General features: G+C 40.6%; 1 protein-coding gene across 4 annotated transcripts in view; it reads left to right on the top strand.

The window, feature by feature from the left end:
* The window catches only part of LOC126291686 (fasciclin-2), an 856,801-nt gene that overhangs the window by 762,754 nt on the left and 75,665 nt on the right, over positions 1-18,382 (top strand). For all 4 annotated transcript variants that reach the window (XM_049985310.1, XM_049985309.1, XM_049985308.1 and 1 more), the window contains exons 10-13: positions 180-321; positions 5,104-5,232; positions 10,811-11,097; positions 15,538-15,724. In XM_049985310.1, coding sequence (XP_049841267.1) covers positions 180-321; positions 5,104-5,232; positions 10,811-11,097; positions 15,538-15,724 — 745 coding nt within the window. The remainder of the gene's footprint in view (positions 1-179; positions 322-5,103; positions 5,233-10,810; positions 11,098-15,537; positions 15,725-18,382) is intronic.

Here is an 18,382-nt window from a genome sequence, read left to right as displayed (position 1 = left end):
TTCTGGCAGAAGAGTTGAAGGGGAAGGAAGAGGGGTGAAGGAGGATGAGTGGAGAGGTTAAGGGAAAGAGGTACAGTTAAGAAGGCCAGGCCAGAGGAGACGAACCGTATGGGCTGCGAAGGAAAGACTGATTGATTTCATTTAGATGTATGCCATTCATTTTCTGTATCAATTTGCAGGTAGTCCCATTCAACCGCAAAATGTACGGCAATTACAAGTGCACTGCCACCAACAAGCATGGGACTGCTGTTCATGAGATCATGCTGAGGGAGGCTCGTGTGCCGTCTGCCGTCCTGCAGGTTAAGATGGACGTCATGACCGGTGAGCTCTTACTATTGAAGCCTGTCTTACTTGCTCACCAGTATATGCTACTTATGGTTTTTAGATGTAAATTACATAATTCAAGAAAGCCCTTGGAATACAAATGCAATGATAAATAATTAATTAGAGGTGACCATCTTCATAGCATCCCTCATTTGTGTGGTCAGGGCATAAATACTGGTTCTGTCGATGCATCTACTAAAATAAAATTTTTTACGTTATGCGGTTAGGAGATTGTAATTAATGGCCATTCCTTGTAGTAGTATCTGCATGTATTTCCACATTGGTACCGATTTTCACGTTCATATTTTTATTCACAGCACTATGCATTTTCCACTTAAAGCCCAGTTTATTGTATAGATTTCCATCTAGTTCTCTGACACAGAAGTTGTGTATGATTGATTGGGTACTCCACAATGACAATTCATGACTGTGTAAGACCTCCATCTTTCAGTAATTTTTGACTATAAGTGAAATGACAGCTGAGCCACATCCACAATACTTTTCTCTCATCCCCAAGATGAAAATCAAGTTGAAGGGATGAAGATTTGACATGGTGGAGGTTGTTAAATACTGTGTCGAAGAGAGGCTTCCAGAATGCATTTAAAAAGTGTTGAAATTGTTTGGATTAGTTTGATCCCTCCCAAGTGCGTTGGTTTGAAAGTGATGGTACAGAAAAAGATCTAGATAACTTTAGTCAACATATTTTGCAAATGTTTGGCACATACCATGTGAACATGGGACCCTCATGTTAACATGAGGCTCAGAGGTTTGAAGTGACGAGCAACAGGCTCCATACAGCCGGCAAAATCTACAAAGTACCTTTGGCTCACCTACTCCTAGCCTCAATGAGGAGAGGAAATAACCCTTAATGTGTTTAAGAGTGGTAAATTGTCTCCTGAAAATGTCTTTGTTATGTGATAGGAGGACCCACCTGTTTGTAAAACTTGCAAATCATGCGTATTGATGCACCAAATTTTAATTTAGAGTATTTTATTTTCTGACTTGAGGACTGCTCTCTTTCTTCCATTTGAAATGCTCAATATCAAATGACAAATTAAGATGGTACAGGTTTCAAGGTTTTATGTATTGTTTCTTTTCTTTTGTGTCTCACTATTTTCAGAATGTTGTGAGGGAGGTTATTGTGTACTGAGAACCAGCTGGATTAGCCATTATTAAAAAGTGGTCACCCAGCTACACAATCCAAGTCCTTTTAAAATGTTTTTGCCCTGCTATTTTCTAATAGAATTTAATGATGGTTGTCGTGCATTGTTTTTATCTGTGTTTTTGTTGTGTGTTTTGTATGACAAATTTCTAGGTTAGTGTTGTATTTTATGTCATGTTTGTTGTGTTTGTTTGTTGGTCCTGTGTGATTTTAGGCAGAAGCAGCTTCTGTGTAGTATGTTAGCAACAAATTCTGACTGACACTATTCTATTCAAATTGACAGTTGCGGTAATTACTTCTAGATTAATGTATGCACAAATATTAGGGATAAAACAGCTACTTTGGAGAAACTACTCTTTCTTCTCCTGCAGGCCTCAGTTACTGTTTTCAGCTAATTCAGTAATCAAAGCATTTGCATAACTTTTCACTATCAACTCCCTATATGCCAGGTGGTTATTAATAAACTTTACCTATTCGACACATTATAACACGGAAACTAATTACCGTACAAAGACCAAACCAATCGGCTGATAATTCAATCATTTCCAAATGTGTTTCGGAGAAGCAGGTGAAATTCATGAGCGATGTGCAGTGGGGCCCCATCTTACATAAAAACTATTGAGTTCAACGTGTCTCTCTCTCTTTAAGGCTAGTATGCCATTCTGCGAAGCAAATCGCAGTAATGCCAGCCAGTCACACTGCTCATCTTTGATCCTCGAACGCCCACTTGTTCAAAAAGGAATGGGCCAATGATGAATGTAGCCGTGAAGCCACACCATACGGTGACGCGTTCTCCATACATGTGAACTTCATGCACAGTGATTGGAGGTGAAGATCCCCACACTCGGGAGTTCTGTTTGTTCACCTTGCCCGTCAGATCATAGGACGGTTTAGGGCCAGTCCGCGTCATCTTCAATCCTTGTGAGAAAGTGGACAATGAGGTCAACACGTCATTGTGCATCCTGTGGTGCAAACTGCTGTACGATATGGTTCTTGTACGGATACCATTTGAGAATGGTTTGAAGCACCTTCCATACAGTGGAGCACGGGGTGTTCAGCTGCCGTGAGTGCACTGTCTGATGACCGGGTGTTGTCTACCATAGCAATCGTGATTTCATCAACCATCTGTGGTGCAACCGGTCATCAGCCTCTTCCCGGAGCAGTGCCCAGTTCTCCAGTTATTCCTCCAGTTATTCTAACTTCTTCATCTTGTTCTTCACAGCTTGTGGAGAAAGAGAATCCTTCTTTAATCCTTTCAGCCGGCGATATTCTCAAAGTGCCACTGCAGCATTATTGTTTTGACAATAGAGCTTCACCAATAATGCCCTGCTCCTTTTGTCCAAGCTCATGTTGACACGTTAACAAGTGTACTGTGACTGATCAGGTGTGCGAGACTATTAATCACAATGACTGATCACAGCACCTGGTGGCCATAGTTTGGAACTGGGCAGTGGCACTGTGGCACATGGAAATCATGCACTCCATACTCTGTACATTAATGCTACCAAGTTTGGTACTCGTACGGTTACTTGTTTCCGTGTTATAACGTGTAAAATAAAGTTTAATTATAACCACCTGGTACTTTGCAATACAAATGTTAAAGGTATGCAGAGTTTACATTTCTGCATTCAAATATTCTGATAATTTGTAGGTGCAGTTAGTGAGGTATTATTTTTTCTTTGTGCTTAAATATTTGAGGATTTTCAGTTTCCTAACTGACGTCCACCAGCACTTTATAGACTTTTGCACCAGAATATAAAAATCCATTCTAAACCCTAGACAGAGATGTGTAGTCTATATAATTGTGCTGTGCTGAAACCAGAACACTTTTTGCCACTTTTCTTGACTATTAATTTCATTGGGATTTCAGCTGTAATTGCAGTTAACTGCAAATTAATGAGTTTGTTGCAATGTTTTAAAAATTATTTGAGGAAAGGAGAGGCAACTTCATTTTACTTATTTCTTGAATCATAGCTCTTGACAAAAGTTCATTTCATGTAACTGGCAAAATGTATAATTTTAACTTCCATTTTTGATGATGTAAATAAAATAGAAAGAAACTTCCACATGGGAAAAATATATTAAAAACAAAGATTCCAAGACTTACCAAGCGGGAAAGCGCCGGCAGACAGGCACATGAACAAAACACACAAACACACACACAGAATTACTAGCTTTCGCAACCGATGGTTGCTTCTTCAGGAAGGAGAGGGAAAGACGAAAGGATGTCGGTTTTAAGGGAGAGGGTAAGGAGTCATTCCAATCCCGGGAGCGGAAAGACTTCCCTTAGGGGAAAAAAAGGACAGGTGTACACTCGCACACACACACACACACACACACACACACACACACACACACACACACATATCCATCCGCACATACACAGACACAAGCAGACATATTTAAAGGCAAAGAGTAAGGGCAAAGATGTCAGTCGAGGCGGAAGTACAGAGGCAAAGAAGTTGTTGAAAGACAGGTGAGGTATGAGCGGCGGCAACTTGAAATTAGCGGAGGTTGAGGCCTGGCGGATATCGAGAAGAGAGGATATACTGAAGGGCGAGTTCCCATCTTCGGAGTTCGGATAGGTTGGTGTTGGTGGGAAGTATCCAGATAACTCGGACGGTGTAACACTGTGCCAAGATGTGCTGGCCGTGCATCAAGGCATGTTTAGCCACAGGGTGATCCTCATTACCAACAAACACTGTCTGCCTGTGTCCATTCATGCGAATGGACAGTTTGTTGCTGGTCATTCCCACATAGAAAGCGTCACAGTGCAGGCAGGTCAGTTGGTAAATCACGTGGGTGCTTTCACACGTGGCTCTCGGTTGCGAAAGCTAGTAATTCTGTGTGTGTGTTTGTGTGTTTTGTTCATGTGCCTGTCTGCCGGCGCTTTCCCACTTGGTAAGTCTTGGAATCTTTGTTTTTAATATATAACTTCCATTTTTGGTAGACATACTAATTTATTTACAATTCATGAACCCTTGGTCAGTAACGCTGAATCCAGTCAAACTCCAACTTGTGTTTCTTTATATCTGTACTTATACATCATATTTGAACTTGTTTTCAAACTGCCTCTGCTTGCACTGATGCCATTCCCAAGATAAATTTTCAACACACGGTAGTTCAAAGATATAATAACTAAGGTACAAAAATTGTAAATTATTGAGATATATGTGAGTGGACATTAAAGAATGAGTTTAACTTGTTACAGTAATTTGAATTTATAGATATTAATTTCATTAAATGAAATAGTTGTTTGAAACATTTCAATTTTATGTTTTCATCAGAAAAAATGAGTAGAGAGAATTGTTAATAGCCAGTTCTGGATGTGACAGGATCACATGCCTAAGTGTTATTTATGCCAACATTACTGTAAAAAGTAAGTCTGTAATGATTTGTCTCAATTTACATACAAAAGTGACAGAATGAAATGCCCAGTAATGTTCTGCATTATAAAATTATGTACCCAGTGAAATACACTCCTCTACCTCAGAAAAATTGCAAAACATACTAAAGTGCAGGCATCGAAAGTAGGACGCATTTTTTTAGAAGCATAAAGATTAAAAACAGAAATAGACAATTTAGAAATGTACATCATAATCAGTTTTATGTTACAGCCACAACTGTGACATTTAAATTCTTCGGCCCTGGAAATGACGGTGGCCTTCCGACGAAGAACTATGCCGTTCAGTACAAGCAAGACAGTCAAGGCTGGGAAGAGGCACTTAACAGGACATGGCCAGTCGGTAAGAAGCTATTGCTCTCTACGGCAAACGTGAGCAAGTGTTGAACTGCAAGAGTTGGAACTTAAAAATAGTGCCATAAAGATGCAACACCACAGAATCAGATGATATCCAATACCACCTACATTACCTCTATACCACTGTACTCTCCCTTCATACACTAAGCGCTTGTGCAGCTATGAGAAGAACAGGGTCTTGTGTAGCAGACGTTCTAATATAGTGCTGTCACAATGCATTTGAAATTAGAATGATGGAGTCAGATAAAAATTAATTGTGTCAGAAAACACACAATGCGATAGACTCATCAAGGTCTTCAGGAAGCTTCCAGAGAACATGAATTGCCTTATGGATCAGTGCTCAGGTGGGTAAAAGCATTCAGCAAGAGTCACCAGAACCTGGCACACATTTGTTGGCCAGGTTGACAGCCTGTCAGTGAAGATGAGGTGTCTGTGGGTATTGTATTTGCCCAAATGTAAGCTGACCTCAGATGTGAGCTGCATCCCAAAAATGAGACTTGGGGTGGGGAGGGGGATGGTACTCTCATTTCAAACCACACTTAAAAATCACTCACTTATCATATGATGGACAAAGTATAAAGTGGCCCCACCTTTCGGAGATTTGCGGGGGCTAGTATTAATTTGTAGTAATTCGAATGGACCTAAATTTATCTTTTGGATACTTAAAGTTACTATTATATCTAAAAACAAAGATGATGTGACTTCCCAAACAAAAGCGCTGGCAGGTCGATAGACACACAAACATACACACAAAATTCAAGCTTTCGCAACCAACGGTTGCTTCTTCAGGAAAGAGGGAAAGACGAAAAGGATGTGGGTTTTGAGGGAGAGGGTAAGGAGTCATTCCAATCCCGGGAGTGGAAAGGCTTACCTTAAGGGGAAAAAAGGACAGGTATACACTCACACACACACACAAATCCATTCGCACATACACAGAAACAAGCAGACATTTGTAAAGGCAAAGAGTTTGGGCAGTTACTATTACATTGCAAACAGTGACACCAGTGACAATTCGTGATATCTCAGCCGGGGCCACTAAGACTTTTCCATATTGTATCGCAACTCGTGTCCGAGTTGTATGTCAGTCTTTGTGTGTCACATAAATTTCATCTTAAGTCTGAAATATGGTCTTTTCATCCAAGAAATTTAACATTTTGGCTTGACAGAGTTTCACAATTGATTTAAAGGAAATAAATTTGGCAAAGAGCAATCTACATATTCAAGACAATGATTTGTATCATCTCTGGTGAATTTAGACAGGGTACTTAACTAGATTACGTGTTTAAGAGTCTAAACAAAATAATCTGTCTACACAAAATCATTTACATCTCAAGTGATCTGTACAGAGCATGAAATGAAAGTATTTCCATCACTGCAGAAAATCATTCTCATGCAGCATCTCCTACATCTTTGAGTGTTGTGAAACAAACAAGTATGGACGTGGCTGCTAAGAATACAGGTGACTGTAATAGGAACTTCATGCAGGTAGGCTGACAATGGTGATTCAGAGGCTAGTGTCACTTTGGAAAAGCCTCCATTAAGGTGGCAAACAAGAATACAAATTTTCAGCACATAATAGAACACAAAGATGTAAATAACTATCACATAAACACACACGTAAGGAACATGAACACCATGTCTTTCTCATTGGTAGTAGCATAGGCTCACTGACTAATTGGATACCATCACATATCTGTAAAGAAAACTGACTTAGAAATGAAAAGCAAAAGTACAAAAAGAAATCATATTTTACTATTGTAAATATGTACATACTGTTTTTTTATCATTACTTGGATGATTCTGAGTTTTTGTCACTCAATTCCTTGTCACTACTCCCTTCATAGAGAGCATCATCCTCTGTGCCATCAAGTGCATTAGAAACATGGCATTTTTTTAAAAAAAATGTGTAACAGACAGTTTTATCCGGGATACCTTTTTAAGACTGGACAATCCACTCACATGAGCTTACGTGTTTAGCAAGCCCTGTAGGTATTAATTGCATATGTTTTTTCATTAGCCATTGCATATACATATTTTTAAGCTTATCCTTAGATGATTTGTTTAAACAAACATGTAATGGCAGTAGAATTGATATCAATCCACCTGGAATTACCCCCAAGTTCATTCTGCCCTCTAATAATTTTCTGTTTACAGACAGAGTAGTAAAGTAGACAGAAACAAAGGATGCAAACTGAGTGTACTGTTTGCAAATGTTGTAATGAGCACTGCACCCCTGTACAACTATAGTACTAATACAAGCATATTTGCCAAACCAAACAAGGCACCAGGATGATGTTTCCAATGTAATACCAAGTTCTCCATGAACCAGTCATGTTCATTAGCACATACAATAATAACACTTTTTGGAAATGACTCTGACTTTTAACGTCTTGTGTTTAAAAACAATGAATGGCGGTGGTTTATGGCCATTGGCTATTTAGGCAAGCGTGACAGGTTTGCTGCTTTTCACCACCTGTGAACAGTATCTTGACATCTTTGTTCCACTTTTCTTCTATCATACAATTTGTTGGCATGTCAAAATACAGTGGAATGTGGTCCGCATCACATATCTGACCAAGAAGATAATTATTTTCAGTGTGTCGTGCGATTATGAAATGCTGAAATTAGATGAGTTTTTCCTCAAAGTTTTCTGGCAGTTTCTGTGCAAATGAAGTGAGCCCACGAAGAGAAAATGCCCAACATTTCATGAACTGGACAATCCTGTTGCGACTTCTTTAAAATTTGTGATTTACTGCTGTCAAGCAACTTCATCTGATTTAACTCTGATAATTTCTGCACTCATGGGTAAGCACGTCTGTCACTGCTTCCTAAAAAAAAACATTCAGCACAACTTGTAATGTATAATAGTGGTCATATTTTTGGTGCACAAAATGTTTTTCTTATGCTGGATCAAGCTAAAAGTTCTTCCTTCTGCTGCCATCACAATCTCACAGTAGTTGTGTTGATCCCGTGTCACTGATCTGCAGCACGATTTCATGTTTTCTCTGTGAGAGAAATCACTTAACTTTTCAACTTTGCAATATAGTGAACACGGTTCATCATGGTAGACTAAAACTTGACACTTCACAAAAGTAGTAAAGTAGATGCAATCTGAATATACTGTCTGTAATGACCACTCTCATTGGCCATTCATTGGAAGAAACAAAAGTGAAGATTGGGGTGGTGGGGTTAGCGGAAAAGCTCCACACATTATGTGCAGTGCAGTTAACATGATTCGTATCGATCATGTGCTGTGGTAGACATCTCTCACAGAAAACCAAGGTTTATAAGGATGCAACAATGGAAAATTGTACTGAAATGCAGGAGGATCTGCAGCGAATTGACGCATGGTGCACGGAATTGCAATTGAATCTCAATGTAGACAAGTGTAATGTGATGCGAATACATAGAAAGATAGGTCCCTTATCATTTAGCTACAAAATAGCAGGTCAGCAACTGGAAGCAGTTAATTCCATAAATTATCTGGGAGTACTCATTAGGAGTGATTTAGAATGGAATGATCATATAAAGATGATCGTCGGTAAAGCAGATGCCAGACTGAGATTCATTGGAAGAATCCTAAGGAAATGCAATCCGACAACAAAGGAAGTAGGTTACAGTACGCTTGTTCGCCCAATGCTTGAATACTGCTCAGCAGTGTGGGATCCGCACCAGGTAGGGTTGATAGAAGAGATAGAGAAGATCCAACGGAGAGCAGCGCGCTTCGTTACAGGATCATTTAGTAATTGCGAAAGCGTTACGGAGATGATAGATAAACTCCAGTGGAAGACTCTGCAGGAGAGACGCTCAGTAGCTCGGTACGGGCTTTTGTTAAAGTTTAGAGAACATACCTTCACCGAAGAGTCAAGCAGTATATTGCTCCCTCCTACGTATATCTCGCGAAGAGACCATGAGGATAAAATCAGAGAGATTAGAGCCCACACAGAAGCATACCGACAATCCTTCTTTCCACGTACAATACGAGACTGGAATAGAAGGGAGAACCGATAGAGGTACTCAGGGTACCCTCCGCCACACACCGTCAGGTGGCTTGCGGAGTATGGATGTAGATGTAGATGCTCATGTTCAAAAGTGGAACTTGTTTGTACTCGTATGAATATGAAAAATTAAGGAAGTGAAACACTTCTTATTGCTACATTGTGAATATTGGCAGCATTGAGAAACGGCTCATTGTAGAAAGATGTGTACCAACAGTTTCCAAACGAGCAGGAGCTGTCGAAATGTCAAAATGTACTTACCATGCTTACCAACTCCTGCAAGGTTCTTGAAAAATGTCCATTTTGATGGTGTATATGTAAAGAGATTTATTTTATTGCTATGAATATTTGAAAAATTTGAAGATGGGGAATATTAAATTTGAAATTCCCCCATGATAAAAAATAAGTACATTCAATGCTCAAAACACCAACACAATGATGTCTGTGGCAAAATAACTTATTGTGGCAGCTTCTAGCAGCATTTTTGGGAACTGTTTAGGCTTTGACCCCGAATCAAAGCTGCAGGTGCAGTTTTGGACCACTAAAATCTGAAAGAAAAGGCCAGCTTGCATTTGGATAAATATGGTATTGCATTACCCGATAAAATCAACGCAAAACAATTCATGAGCTGGCCTTAGAGACCGGATTAGTGCATATGATGGTGCTTTACATCCCAATGGAATGTCTGGACACAAGAATTGCATCACAATGGGTCCTGCACAATGTGTCAGAAATTTTAAAATGACCATGGTAGGATGCTGCTCCTACCAACACTGAACACTTGAACATGAAGGAGAGGCTTTTTTGCATCATATCTTTACTGTGGATGAGACATGCACCAAATTGTATGAGAGACACCTACAACACCAATAAAAAAATTGCATAATTATTGGTCACCACGACAATTGAAAGTTTGTCATAACTGTAGCAGTGTGAAGGCTACAGTGGTTCTTGTGTTTGATTGTGATGGTATTATCCTAACATATATTCTTTTACAATGGTAGACTGACAGTTCATTGTGTTACTGGCCATTTTTGGGCACACACATTGATGAGCTCTGAGAAAAAAGTGGGTATATTTTCTGCAAAACCTAACCATCATTTTCCATGCCAGTGCTCTGGTGCATAAAGGTCAGGCTGTGTCAGATTTGTTCGATTGATAGGACTGTTAATTGCTGTATCACCTGCCACAAGCTTAATTAAGTCATGTGACTTTGTATCGATTCCTAAAATGAAAGAGGTACTTCGTGATGTTCACTTCAAAACTGTTACACAGATTCATCAAGTTATTAGACTGAGTCACTTAAACCATCAACACAGATGGCACAGCTAAAGGTATCCTGTGACTTCCATTTCAGGGGCAGTGGGTTGTATACAATGCAGGTGGCAAATATGAAGGATATTAAAGTTTTGAAACTTGCATCTATTTTGTATCAGAGTAAATAAAGTTACCACTGTTTAAAGTTCCAGTCCTCATACAGTGCACACTTCTCATAACGAATGAAGCTGCTCCAGAACCTGTGGCCATCTGCTCGGTGACTCACCAGCTCTGCCCTTAACGTTTCAGACTCTCCATACATCCTGGAGAACCTGAAGCCCCAGACCAGGTACAACTTCCGGTTTGCGGCTCAGAATGAGGTCGGTTTCGGTCCGTGGTCATCACAGCAGACACACACAACTCCACGGATATCAGCGCCAGAGGAGCCGCGGCTACTGGGTTTGCCACTATCTGCCACGTCCGGAAACGAGAATGAGGTGGTTGTGTCTCCGTACCCAAACCGGTACGAGCTCCGGTGGCAGGTGCCTGCGGATAATGGTGAACCTATCACTCACTACTCCGTCAAGTCTTGCCCTGTAAGTATTTACTCTTCAGTGTGTGTGTGTGTGTGTGTGTGTGTGTGTGTGTGTGTGTGTGTGTGAAAGCGCGCACGCGTTCGCACTTCTTTCATGTGTTAGTCCGACAAATATCTGAATCTGACTCCCATGGACTTCTTTTTGTATGGTTATATGATAGACATTTTGTATGTGCCTCCATTGCCAAAGCTTGTCTAATGCACTTGTGTTTGTGGCTCCATACATGCTTCAGAATGTATATTGAGAAACTGATTATCACTTATATGTTGACCATTGCTTCTCAGGGAAACTGAATTTGAGAGGCTCTGGGGGGACCTAAATTGTTTGTTTGTGGAAGGAAATGTTCTGACTCACACATCTCTCCAGGATCCTGCTTCAGAAACAATTTATTGCTGCTGCCACTGACATGGCTGCTAACCTCAGGAATCTTTATTATTGTTCTTGAATTGGTGACATAGCTGTGGATTTGTCACACAAAACTGAAGGCATATTTCATTCCTTTATTGAAAAATGTGCAGAGGGGTCCATATTTGAGCACACCTGTTTTGTAGATCAGAATTAAATATTCAGGCTTCAGTTCTTTTAAGCTAATTTGTGTTCAAAGTAGTACTGCGAAAAGATACTGCCAGTGCTGGTTTGCATCGTTGCTATCAAAATCTATTGACATTTCATTACAGTTATAATGGTTTGAGGTGTGTTCCGACAATGATTTCTCACAGACTTGATGTTATCATTAAGTGAGATGTCATGACACAAGGTCATGTCAGATGTTGGTAACAATTGAATGTCTCAGGGCAGAAACAACTTGATGAAAGAACAAAAACTGATTTGGGGAAATTGGGAATTTTAAACTGTAAAATGTGGAACTCTTTTTTTTTTAAAATAAAGTTGACACCTGTATTAAGTTTACATTATTATTATTATTATTATTACTATTATTATTGTCCATAATAATCCAGTACTAAAGATAGCAGTTTATACAATACATTTAACAATAAGCATAATAAAAGGCCTATTGCTGCTATAAGTCTAGATTTTTGCCTGCAGCGAGTGGGGAAATCTTCAGCACCTAGAGTCATATGTACATTTTCTGCAAATATTATCACTAAATTATGCTATTTATATTATCCTAGAATGACTAGCTTATCGTAGCGTGAATAACTGTTTGGTTAGTATGTGGTTTTATAGCTCTTGGACCATTATAACTGCATAGAGTTGAGTATACATACTCATATTTGCACATGACTTCTGTAAGTCACCTTCGATCTTATATCATAATGAAATCTGCAGTTATTGCTGTGTCTCTGCAAATCCCTGACTCATCACAATTTTGTCCAGATTAAACATACGATACTGTTGCTAGTAAGTACCACATTTGTGTTACAGTGAGTTAAAATTATGTTTGTTGCTAGTGTTGAAGTAGCATACATGATACACACAACACTTCACCAATCTCTCAATGTGCTACATTTTTAAGAATCTGTTCACAGTCAGTGTCCATTACATGTGGCACCGCAACACGCTCGTCACCTCTGGTACCTTCTTGACACAGTCGCCCTGTTTAGACTCCCACCTTTGTCAACATTGGCATTCACACTGTCACTCACCCCTTCTCTTCTACTATCTTGTCTCATAAAAGAGTGGGCCATTCTGACATGTTGGAAGGTGCCCTGAATTTTTTTACGCTGCAAGAGTACATGTAAATAAATGCAGTATCAGTGTCTTTGCTGCTGAAACTGACTAGAAGTATTTTAAAAATTGGTTATAAAGTAACTCATTTTCACTGCACAGAGAACAGCTCTTAACAGCAGTTTCTACAACTCTGCCTGCCTAGCACGCAAATCAACAGAAGCATCCGCGACAAGTGTAGTGTCAAACACTGTGGGAATTTCGAGCATCTAAACTGTATCGAAAATATCACTTATTAATTTTCTGTATTCTATTGTCCGCCCCTGGTAGCTGAGTGGTCAGCCGACAGAATGTAATGACCAATGGCCCGGGTTCGATTCCTGGCTGGGTCGGAGATTTTCTCCGCTCAGGGAGTGGGTGTTGTGTTGTCCTTATCATCATCATCATTTCATCCCAATCGACATGCTAGTTGCCGAAGTGGCATGAACTAGAATGGCTTGCACCAGGCAACGGTCTACCAGACGGGAGGCCCTAGCCACACGTCATTTCTATTTTATTCTCTTCGGTTATGGAAAGCTAAATTGTTTCAGATTAAATACAGGGTGTACATAAAGTCCGGGAAGACTTTCAATTATTTATTGCACAAGAACCAAACATTGTACAGATATCATACACATGCCATTTTGAAGGGAAAAAAAAAAAAACCAAAAAAATTTTTCATATATACTGCCAAAGTGTAGTTTGGTAATTTGCTGATAGTCCGTGCTGCTCGCAAACATGGCAAATTCAGGTGCGGAACGAGCTTTCTGTGTGTTGGTTCACCCCGACCACCAGATCTCACTCCGTGTGACTTTTTTCTGTGGGGACACATTAAAGATCTGGTGTACGCACCACCTCTACCACGTGTTGTAGCAGAGCTCCAACAGAGAATACGGCACCCGACTGCCACAGTCGACGATGCCATGCTGAGATGGGAATGGCAAGAATTCGATTACCTTATTGACATCTGTCGGCTCACTCGTGGTTCGAATATCGAATGTTTGTAAAAAAAACTTTCAGAGCTTCTATTCAAAATGCAATATGTATGGCATCTCACAGCAAGTTTTCACTTCATGTTTCAGATGTCTTCCATTACTTATATTTGGAATTTAATGTGTTGAAATGGAATCGTACATGCATGTACATCCGGTAGCACACTTCTTGTGATGATTTTTATACATAACAAACACAAAGTCTTTATAAAAGGAAAATTCGTTTGAGAAAAGTAATAAATTATGAGACAGAATTACAGATGAGTTTTACCTTCAGTAGGCAAAATGTGCAGAACTCCTGTTAGGCACATATAAAAGTGAAAGTGACACAGTTTCTAGCTTTCAGAACTAACAGTTTCTTTTTATGAGAGGAGAAAGGGATAAGGTGAAAGTTGTTAAAAAGAAAGAGTAAGTTAATCCGAACTGTTGTGGGGTCAGCGGGAGTCCCATGTGAAGGGTTTCTGTACACTGGGAAATGGAATGCTGAAAGAATGTTCAGAAAATAGCAGGAAAGAGATGGTTGTTAACTATATCATAAAGATTGCTGAAAAGCAGATATGAGTTTGAAGAAATGGGAAGAGATAGTTAAATACGAAAACGCAGTAGCTGAATAGTAAAAGTTTTAGATAAATGCAGGAATATATTGCAAAACGTAGAGAGAAGATGGCTAATCAAAGAATTTGATTGATGAACAATGAAATGAAACAGTTGAACACTAAAAATGTAACCAAACAAGAAGAAAGGTCATTAAATGAAGAAAAATTGTAAGATAAAGAAAAAGTATCTTGAAGTAGACAAAAAAGGTAGCCAAACAAAGAACATAATCTGCAAACATAGGGAGGGCTTTGCTACACTGAAGGGGGGGGGACATTGCTCAACATGGAAAAATGTCAGTGAACACTTAAAAAGAAGTCAATGACTGTGTAAAAAGGGTCACCAAAAACTGAAAGAAAGTGAAGAGTTCATTGGCTGCTGTAAGTATGTGCAGAAAAATTTGCACACGAAATAGTCATCAAATGTACTTTTAGTATTGCTAAAAGTCAAGTCAGACTGCAAGGAAGTAGATCACTAAGTACTACACAAAAAGTGCAGTACATAAAGGAGAAAACATTGCCAAAGAAAGAAATATGATTGTCCTCACAACAGGAGGGTCTTTCTCTTCCCAGGCACTGGTAACCTCTTCAGTTAGTGCACTAAAACACTAATCACATCACATCCTGGGGTCTGAGTGACCTGGCCTTCCATTTTAACCCCTCATCCCCACCCCACCACAGGAAAGGAACTATTAATTCCAGCAACCAGATGGTGTGACTATCTTTAAGTGTCTATCAGCAGAACTACACATTTTGCCACCTGATGCTGCTACTTGACCACAATAGTTTGACAATTTTTCTAGTGCTGCCAGAAGCAAAAAACATTGGCACTAGTTGGAAGATATTCATTTATTTCTGAATACTGCCAATGTTAGCCTTCGCCTGGTGCAAAGTGCTACTGTACACATTGTTAATGGTAATGGTGCCTGTGGCAACCGACTGATGCTATCTTCCCCTCACCATTCCTTTCCCTCGGAGGTCATAACGAGGCAGCAAGGCACGGGTCCTGTCATTCCCAATGCACAAGTCGCCAACTTATTGTTGACAAGTTGTAAGTAATGGCCAGCAAAACTGTCTCGTAATTTAAAAGCAAAGTCCACACATATAGTAACTGGACAGTAATTCTGTACTGAACGTGCTTGATTGCGTTAGTAATTTCCTGTAAAATTCCTCCCGTTGTCCCACAGGTGGAGAAGTACGATACGGAGTGGAGGCTACTACCATACCCGTGCCAGGAGCACAAGCTGGAAGGGCAGGCGACGACATTCCAGCTGGAGTCGCTGCAGCCGGACACGCACTACAAGGTGGAGGTGCGCGCCACCAACGCCATCGGCAACAGTGTTCCCGGCCAGATAATCGTCAGGACGGTCAAGGGTGAGTGCACTGGCGGCAGCTGGGCTGCGCTTCCAGATCCTTTCCTAAGTCTGTGTGATGCGTCGGATAACACTTGGGCCCCGACTGTCAGAGGTTTGTGTGTTGTAGGAAAGATGGATTCTCGAATGCTATCCAAATTTGGGTCTTGCAAACAGTAGTTCTATGTTTGTTGTAAAACTTGAGCCTTACTACCAGACTTGTTGCTTAATTAGCACTTTTGTAAGTTGACACACAATCTACAACTACTCTGCAAACCACCATGAGGTGCATGGCAGAGGGTACGTCCCATTGTACAAATTATTATGATATCTTCCTGTTCCATTTTTGTGTCTAGGGGTGGCAAGAATGAGTGTTTGAATGCCTCTGTGTGTGCAGTAATTATTTTGATCCTACCCTCACGATTCCTTTTTGAGCGATAGGTAGGGGTTGTAGTATATACCTAGCCTAAACATTTAAAATAGACTTTATCAGGATAGTTTGCATCTATCTTAAAGAGTCTTCCAGTTCAGTTCCTTCAGTATCTTTGTGACTCTTTCCTATGAATTGTACAAACCTGTGTCCATTCGTGCAGTCCTTCTATGCATACCTTCAATATCCCCTGTTAATCCTATCGGGGTGGGGCCCACACACTTGACCTATATTCTAGCATGGGCCGCACGAGTGATTTGTAAGCAATCTGTTTAGTAAACGGATTCTACCAATAAACCGAAGCCTACCACGTGCTTTATCCATGACTGAACGTATGTGATCATTCCATTTCACATCCCTACAAAGTGTTACACCAATGTATTTGTACAAGTTGGCCACTTCCAACTGTAACTCATTGATATTATAGACATAGGATACCGCATTGTTTCATTTTGTGAATTGCAAAATTCTACATTTATGCATATTTAGAACAAGTTGCCTTTCTATGCACCATGTTAAAATGTTATCAAGATCTGAGTGAATATTTATGCAGCTTCTCTTAGATAGTACTTCATTATAGATAACTGCACCATCTGCAAACATCCAGATTTTACTATTAATATTATCAGCGAGGTCCTTAATATACAACATGAACAACACTTTCTTGGGGCACACCTGAAGTTACTTCTACCTCTGATGATGACTATCCATCCAAGAAAACATGCTGTGTCCTCCCTACCAAAAAGTCCTCAGTTCAGTCACAAATTTCTCTTGATATCCTTTATGATTGTACTTTTGACAGTAAGTGTAGGTGTGGTACTGACTCAAATGCTTTTCGGAAATTGAGAAACAGTGCATCTACCTGGTTACCTTGATCCAAAGCTTTTGGTATGTCATGTGAGAAAAGTGTGGTGGGGTTTCATATGATTGATGTTTTCGAAAACCGTGCTGGTTGCCATTGGGGAGGTTATAATGTTTAAAATACCTCATTACGTTTGAGCTCAGAATATGTTCTAAGATTCTGCAACAAACTGATGTCAAGGACATTGGACAGTGGTTTTGTGAATAATTTCTACTACCCTTCTTGTAGATGGGAGTGCCCTGTGCCTTTTTCCAAGAACTGTGCACAGTTTTTTGTTTCAGGAATCTATGACAAATTGTAGTGAGAAGAGGAGCTAACTCAGCCGCATATTCAATATAGAATCTGACAGGGATTTCATTGGGGCTTGGAGCTTTGTTCAGTTTTAATGATTTCAGCTGTTTCTCAACATCACTGACACTATTATTTATTTCATTCATCTTTTCAGTGGTACAAGGTTTAAATTGGGCAGTTCTTCTAGATTTTCCTTTTTAAAGAAATACACTCCTGGAAGTTGAAATAAGAACACCGTGAATTCATTATCCCAGGAAGGGGAAACTTTATTGACACATTCCTGGGGTCAGATACATCACATGATCACACAGACAGAACCACAGGCACATAGACACAGGCAACAGAGCATGCACAATGTCGGCACTAGTACAGTGTATATCCACCTTTCTCAGCAATGCAGGCTGCTATTCTCCCATGGAGACGATCGTAGAGATGCTGGATGTAGTCCTGTGGAACGGCTTGCCATGCCATTTCCACCTGGCACCTCAGTTGGACCAGCGTTCGTGCTGGACGTGCAGACAGCGTGAGACGACGCTTCATCCAGTCCCAAACATGCTCAATGGGGGACAGATCCGGAGATCTTGCTGGCCAGGGTAGTTGACTTACACCTTCTAGAGCACGTTGGGTGGCACGGGATACATACGGACGTGCATTGTCCTGTTGGAACAGCAAGTTCCCTTGCCGGTCTAGGAATGGTAGAACGATGGGTTCGATGACGGTTTGGATGTACCGTGCACTATTCAGTGTCCCCTCGATGATCACCAGAGGTGTACGACCAGTGTAGGAGATCGCTCCCCACACCATGATGCCGGGCGTTGGCCCTGTGTGCCTCAGTCGTATGCAGTCCTGATTGTGGCGCTCACCTGCACGGCGCCAAACACGTATACGACCATCATTGGCACCAAGGCAGAAGCGACTCTCATCGCTGAAGACGACACGTCTCCATTCGTCCCTCCGTTCCCGACACCACTGGAGGCGGGCTGCACGATGTTGGGGTGTGAGCGGAAGACGGCCTAACGGTGTGCAGGACCGTAGCCCAGCTTCATGGAGACGGTTGCGAATGGTCCTCGCCGAAACCCCAGGAGCAACAGTGTCCC

The sequence above is a fragment of the Schistocerca gregaria genome, chromosome 9 (genome assembly GCF_023897955.1).
Source record: "Schistocerca gregaria isolate iqSchGreg1 chromosome 9, iqSchGreg1.2, whole genome shotgun sequence".
Classification (NCBI taxonomy): domain Eukaryota; kingdom Metazoa; phylum Arthropoda; class Insecta; order Orthoptera; family Acrididae; genus Schistocerca; species Schistocerca gregaria.
This window is presented reverse-complemented; position numbering and strand designations above follow the sequence as displayed.